Source organism: Cyphomyrmex costatus, unplaced genomic scaffold, assembly GCF_001594065.2.
Source record: "Cyphomyrmex costatus isolate MS0001 unplaced genomic scaffold, Ccosl1.0 scaffold24, whole genome shotgun sequence".
Lineage (NCBI taxonomy): Eukaryota > Metazoa > Arthropoda > Insecta > Hymenoptera > Formicidae > Cyphomyrmex > Cyphomyrmex costatus.
In genome coordinates this window covers 202,889-210,040 of record NW_017276477.1, presented here as the reverse complement: position 1 = coordinate 210,040, position 7,152 = coordinate 202,889, and the positions used below count along the sequence as shown (strand labels likewise).

General features: G+C 29.0%; 1 protein-coding gene across 1 annotated transcript; it reads left to right on the top strand.

Annotated features, from left to right (window-relative positions):
• The first annotated feature begins 269 nt into the window (after positions 1 to 269).
• LOC108774239 (alpha-tocopherol transfer protein-like) lies at positions 270 to 3,926 on the top strand. Its single transcript, XM_018540302.1, has 4 exons — positions 270 to 319; positions 656 to 961; positions 2,374 to 2,737; positions 3,669 to 3,926. The coding sequence occupies exons 2-4, from the start codon at positions 678 to 680 to the stop codon at positions 3,924 to 3,926; spliced, it is 906 nt and encodes a 301-aa protein (XP_018395804.1). The 5' UTR covers positions 270 to 319; positions 656 to 677.
• The last annotated feature ends 3,226 nt before the right edge of the window (positions 3,927 to 7,152 follow it).

Sequence of the window (7,152 nt, the reverse complement as noted above, 5' to 3'; positions counted from 1 at the left end):
TTAGAAAAATGTACGTAATAAATCCATATATCAGACATTTTAGCTCAAAAATTACATGTTTTATTTTCAATGATTTGGAAAACTATGTAAAATGTCTATAAAATGGAATTTCAGTGTACGTGTTCCGTTTATGACAAAAATAATACGTTGCATTCGTTAAAAATATACTCAGATGTCATGCAATACTCGCTTATATTGCTACTTTGCAGTTTAAAAAGTCTATTATATATTACAGCAAATCTCATTCAGTATTTTTCAGATATCGGATTAAGTTGCCAAACGGAATCTTTCCACATACAGATAACTACACATATTCAAGGTAAGTGGAATTCATTGAAATGCATTTCATTAATCATATTAATAATACTAGTATGCCAATAACAAATAATGTATCTATGTAGTCTGTACTGTAATATGATAAATGCATATTTACAATATATAATCAATATAAATTATTCATTATTATACTTTAGTATTGTACAATTATTGATTGACGATTACATTTTATGTAAAATAAACTTATTAAATATATTTACCTAAGAAACACTCAAATAAATTCATTAATACATTTAATGAGATACATTTAGCTTTGCTATAATTTAATGTAGTTGATTTTGTTAACATTATTGATGTTGAGGTCTTTCCATTTCTCTAGGAGTTTATATTCAAAGTACATAATGGCTTCAATAAAGCTAGTACCGTTTGAGGAAGAATTGAAGAAGAATTCCGAGTTAAAAGAATCAGATGTACAAATGTTGAGAGAATGGTGCGAAAAGCAGCCTCATCTGCCTAAAATATCAGACAGCGAAATAGCATTATTCTTGCATAGTAATTATTATCGACTCGAACCGACGAAAACTACTATCGACACCTATTTTACAGTTAGGACCCACGTACCTGAATTTTTCTGCAATCGAGATCCTATTAATAACAAGGAGTTCAAAAAAGCAACTGAAACGGTGTAAGTATATATTTATGATCTTTCCTTTTCTTTTTCAATTATTAAATTATTTTCGTGGCATAATTGACAAATTACGGAGTATGTTAAGTTAGCACCCCAACTATAGTACTCAGGAGTTCTGATTAGAGTTCCCACTTCCTATTGACTAGACGAAGAGTTCCCTATAGTTAATAACAAGAGTTCCGCTCAATAAACATTTTTTTTACATTTTTTAAAAATGGGGTGCTAACTTTTTATCAAATTTCGAGGTGGAATAGTTCTGAGCGGCTTAATAACTTCAATTTGCGATTGCCTAAAGTTCCTGATATGTAAAAAAAATTTTCGAATGATAAAAAAAAATTAAAAATTTTTGAAGAATTAATTTTTAGATACAATAGTTCTGATGATAATTCCTGCTTCTTTTTGACGATACGAAGAGTTCTCTATGATTTTTAATGACATATGCGCTTAATAATCACTTTTTAATAATTTTTTAAAAATGGGGTGCTAACTTTTTAACGAAATTCAAGGTCGCATAGTTTATGCGACCTTGAATTTCGTTAAAAAGTTAGCACCCCATTTTTAAAAAATTATTAAAAAATGATTATTAAGCGCATATGTCTTTAAAAATCATAGAGAACTCTTCGTATCGTAAAAAAGAAGCAGGAATTATCATCAGAACTTGTTCTGATCAGCTTAACAGAAGTATTTTGTGAATACCTAGAGTTCTTGATACATAAAAAACATTACTTACATATCAGAAACTCTAGGCAATCGCAAATTGAAGCTATTAAGCCGCTCAGAACTATTCCACCTCGAAATTCGATAAAAAGTTAGCACCCCATTTTTAAAAAATGTAAAAAAAATGTTCATTGAGCGGAGCTGTTGTTATTAACTATAGGGAACTCTTCGTCTCGTCAAAAGGAAGTGGGAACTCTAATCAGAATTCCTGAGTACTATAGTTGGGGTGCTAACTTAACATACCCGGGACTTACGAGTACCTATATTATATCCAATAAATAGAATACAGGAATATTTCTCTCGTAAATTTTGCATGTATATATTATATATGTGTATATTAATATACACACATATAATATATACACGCAAAATTTACGAGAGAAATATTCCTATATTCTATTTATCGGAAGCTACATATAGATATATATAAATTTATATATAATCTAAAATTCATATATTATCTATTTATAAAATAGATATATATAAATAATATAATATAAGTTTATATTATATATATACATACATACAGTATATATATAAATAATTTTTCTGTATATATTGCGCTTTTCTATTAATATATTTTATTTTATTTTTTGACTATCTTACATATTTGAAATACTTAACTGACTCTTATGTGTCCTTCTAACATTGCTTTGTTTTATAATTTATATAAATAATCTTATTATCGATAGAACAAATATAATTTTGGATGGAACTACTAGAGAAGGTTATAAAATCATTTATGGAACACTCTTAGATGACGAACCATCACATTTCGTATACAACGATACTATAAAATTTCTGAATATGGTGATTGATTTATGGCTCTGTACGGAAGGCACTTGCGATGGTCATATATTATTAGTCGACATGAAACCCGTTTCTCTTGGTCATGTCGGTCGTTTAAGCCCCATGGCCATGAAGAAATTCCTTTATTATCTACAAGACGGATTACCTGTTAGATTAAGAAGCTTTCATTTCATGAATGCTTCTCCGGTAATAGATCTTATTTTGAATATGATGAAACCTTTCATGAAAAAGCAGCTCTTAGATATGGTAAGATTAAAATCATTATCACATATCAATTGCAGGTCAATTGTTCAACCCAGTATCCGGAAAAAGATTGAAATAGATTGAAATAGATTTATTTGGTTATTGCCAAATCCAATTCTTTCTTTTTTGAATCCATTTCAATCCATTCAATTTTTTTAATCTATTTTAATCCATGACTTGGAATTGAAATTACGAGATTCCTATACCTTTTAATAAAAAAAAAGTTTCGCTAAAAAAATAAACCACGTAATCCGTTTTAATACCTGACGTTGTATTAAAATGACGTAATTGCTATGCTTTCAGTCCAAAACAGATTCAAGAACCTTAAATCAAGGGATGGCCTTATAATAGGTGATCTTATTCTTTTTAAGAACAAATTTCGCGAATCATGAATCAATTTTCATTTATGACACAGGTACAAAATTATACATTTCTACTTCAACAATGCATAAAGATTTTCTATCCATATGAATAGAAAATTATTCAATTTTACTATATTTAATTCCTTTCTATTCATATGAATAAATCAAGAATTTTTATTCAAATGAATTAAAATAGATTAAAAATTTTCAATCTATTTCAATCCCTTTTCGGATACTGGAAATAATACGTTATTATAAAATAATAAGAAAACGAAAAAATGAAAAATCAAATTCCTATTTGATTAATTGTTTCAGAAATACCGTAATCTTTTTACGATATAACTTTAAGTACATTATTAATTATTATGTTTTACTCTTAAATTTTCTTATTTCCGTTTCTAAACTAAGTATTGTATATATTTCATTTTCGTATATACATATATACATATGTATACAAGTAATATACATTTCAATTAGTCATCTTCTTGAAAAAATTACAAAAAGTAGAACGTAATTCGGCGCGAAAAGTGTAAAAATTATTGAATTATGATTCTATAACCCTATAATTCTAGTTTCATATGCATACTACGAATGATACTTTGGAGAAGTTTGTACCTCTTGAAGTTCTTCCAAATGAATCAGGCGGTCAAGCCGGTCCTGTACAGGAGCTACATGATAAACAAATAAAAAAATTGATAGATCACGTTGCCTGGTTTGAAGACGATGAAGCTAATCACCGCGTCAATGAATCGCTACGACCGGGCAAAGCAAAGACAGCAACGGATTTATTTGGCGTTGAAGGAAGCTTTAAGAAGCTGGAAATTGATTGATAGAATAATCATGTTTTGCAACATCGATGGTATTATTTTATATTTGGAATACAATGGTCGTTTTCAGCAGACTCAACTGCGTTCGCTACTATTAGATTATCTAAAAAAAAATATCAATAGCAGCGAGCGTTCCGCAACTGCTGAACACGACCTAACACAGAGTTTTCAAAAATAAAAACGTTAATCTATCTTACGTTTATTATTACACGGAAAGTACAGTTTTGCTACAAAAATCTAAAATATCATTTTTAAACTTTTAAGAGTAACAACTAAAATTTGGCTCTCATCGCATTGTCTAATAATGGACCATTTTATAAATTGTACTTTGATGCAATATTATAAGGAACTAATAACACACTAACTAGACGATTCACTAAGGTTTATGGACTCTAGCTTGCACCGAAATTAACATATTGTCAATTATGCGAGTGAGAGCATACACTTATTATTATTTTATACATATTAATTTTTATATTTTCAATTTTATAAATCCATACATTACCGTTTTGTTTTAACAACTTGCGATTATTATTTCTGTAATAACATTGATAATGACCTAATAGAGGTCGAAAATCTGTTGTCTAATTAAACTATGTAATTTTAACTAAATGACAATTTTTATTTACTAACAATTTTACATTATAACGAATTTTTGGCTCGTAACCCTTTTTCTTTTGTATTATTTTCAAATATCTAAAAATTTAACTAGATAAAGATCTGAAAATATTTTCATTAAGTTTTTAAATAATTATATATTATAGCGCGCACTCAAGATAATTGGTAAAATGTCAAAAAATTTTGCAATATTGCTCATTATGCTTGAACATTTTTTTATAGAGACTTTATATATACTCGTACATATAAAGACTTTAATTATATCCCGTATAACACGTAATATCACAGTAATATTGCAGTAATATTGCAATATACCAGTAATATTATATATTACAGTGCAATATCACAGGAACATTACTGATATATTACACGTTGATAAACAATATTGAAATATTACAGTATTATTGTTGTATTATATCCATTAATATTGTGACAATATAACATCTAAAGTAGAACAAAGTGATATTATATAATCAATAATATATGTTTTTATGATGTCTTATTGACGTTAGAGACGTTATTAAGACGTTATTAAGATGATACAAAATTATACGTACAAAAACAAAGGGTAAGAACAGCTAAAAAGTATTAAAACTAATATTACTTCGATATAAAATACATATTAAGACTTTTAATTGATATATATATTATATATAATAGTACCAGAGAGAAACCTGATAATGGATAAATTATCAAAGTTAATTATTCATTTTTGTCTAATCCACATAATAATATGGAAGAGAGCCATAAAAACGTGGGCATTACTCTATGAGATTTTGGTATACGAAAAAGGTCAGGATGTCCACTCTCAGATTTTTCTCTGCACCTAGTTTCCATAAAATAGACGCGCATTAAGGTGCTGGTGCAACTGATGTAAGCATTCTATTGTATCTATGAAATATATGTTTTGTTGTTGTAAACAAAATTTCTTTTCTTCTCTCAACAAAATTTATAAAATTATAAAAGTTATAAAAGATGTTGACAAAGATATATAATATGTATGACTGGTATTCATGCATAGTCGGTTCTTATTACAATTTACAGATCATCTTAAGTAAATTAATGTCTTAAAATGCTAATATGACCTTTTGATTGGTTTATGACATCTTAAGATTATATTTAAGACAGTTAATGTTCCTATACGTGAGTCATTATTAAAATAGGAGAATTCGGTGCTATAATATTCTCATCATTAGGCGCACAAGGCCTGTGGAACAACAACGATTCCTGTTCTAAGTTAATCAATTTCGTAGAAGTGATTGTTTTGATCGAGAATACATATGCCAAACTTCAAAGAGATATTCGGAAAATTGATGGAGATACAGGTTCTCGTGGAGCAGTTTCATACGCATCGCTGAAGGACAGGGGTATGTTAAGTTAGCACCCCAACTATAGTACTCAGAAGTTCTGATTAGAGTTCCCACTTCCTTTTGACGAGACGAAGAGTTCCCTACAGTTAATAACAAGAGTTCCGCTCAATAAACATCTTTTTACATTTTTTAAAAATGGGGTGCTAACTTTTTATCGAATTTCGAGGTGGAATAGTTCTGAGCGGCTTAATAGCTTCAATTTGCGATTGCCTAGAGTTCCTGATATGTAAAAAAAATTTTCGAACATTAAAAAAAAAATAAAAAATTTTTGAAAAATTAATTTTTAGATACAATAGTTCTGATGATAATTTCTGCTTCTTTTTGACGATACGAAGAGTTCTCTATGATTTTTAATGACATATGCGCTTAATAATCATTTTTTAATAATTTTTTTAAAATGGGGTGCTAACTTTTTAACGAAATTCAAGGTCGCATAGATCTGATTAGCTTAACAGAACTATTTTGTGAATACCTAGAGTCCTTGATACATAAAAAACATTTTTGAAATATAATAAAGTTTAAAAAAAATAGTGGAAATCTTTGAAAATTTTTTTGAGAGTACCGAGTAGTTCTGAGTTGCGTTTCTTATAGTACTCGACGAGTTCTATCGAAAACTGTAAGGTGGAAAAGCGATTGGACCAACGGTTTGCAAGATACAGCGACATTTTGTCAGAAGATCAACAATTTTTAGAGTATATCTCGGAAACCATTGGTCCAATCGCTTTGAGCCCTCATACTTTTCGACAGAACTCACCGAGATCTGTCCAGAATTCTGAACAGAACTACTCGGTACTCCCAAAAAATTTTCCGACGTGGGAATTAGAAATAAATGTTTGGTCAAAAAATTTTTTTGGAGTACCGAGTAGTTCTGTTCAGAGTTCTAAACAGTTCTCGACGAGTTCTGTCGAAAAGTATCAGGACTCAAAGCGATTGGACTAACGGTTTCCGAGATATACTCACTTAAAAAATTGTTGATCTTCTGATAAATGTCCCTGTATCTTGCAAACCGTTGGTCCAATCGCTTTTCCACCTTATAGTTTTCGATAGAACTCGTCAAGTACTATAAGAAACGCAACTCAGAACTACTCGGTACTCTCAAAAAAATTTTCAAAGATTTCTACTATTTTTTTTAAACTTTATTATTCTTAAAAAATGTTTTTTATGTATCAAGAACTCTAGGTATTCACAAAATACTTCTGTTAAGCTGATCAGAACTATGCGACCTTGAATTTCGTTAAAAA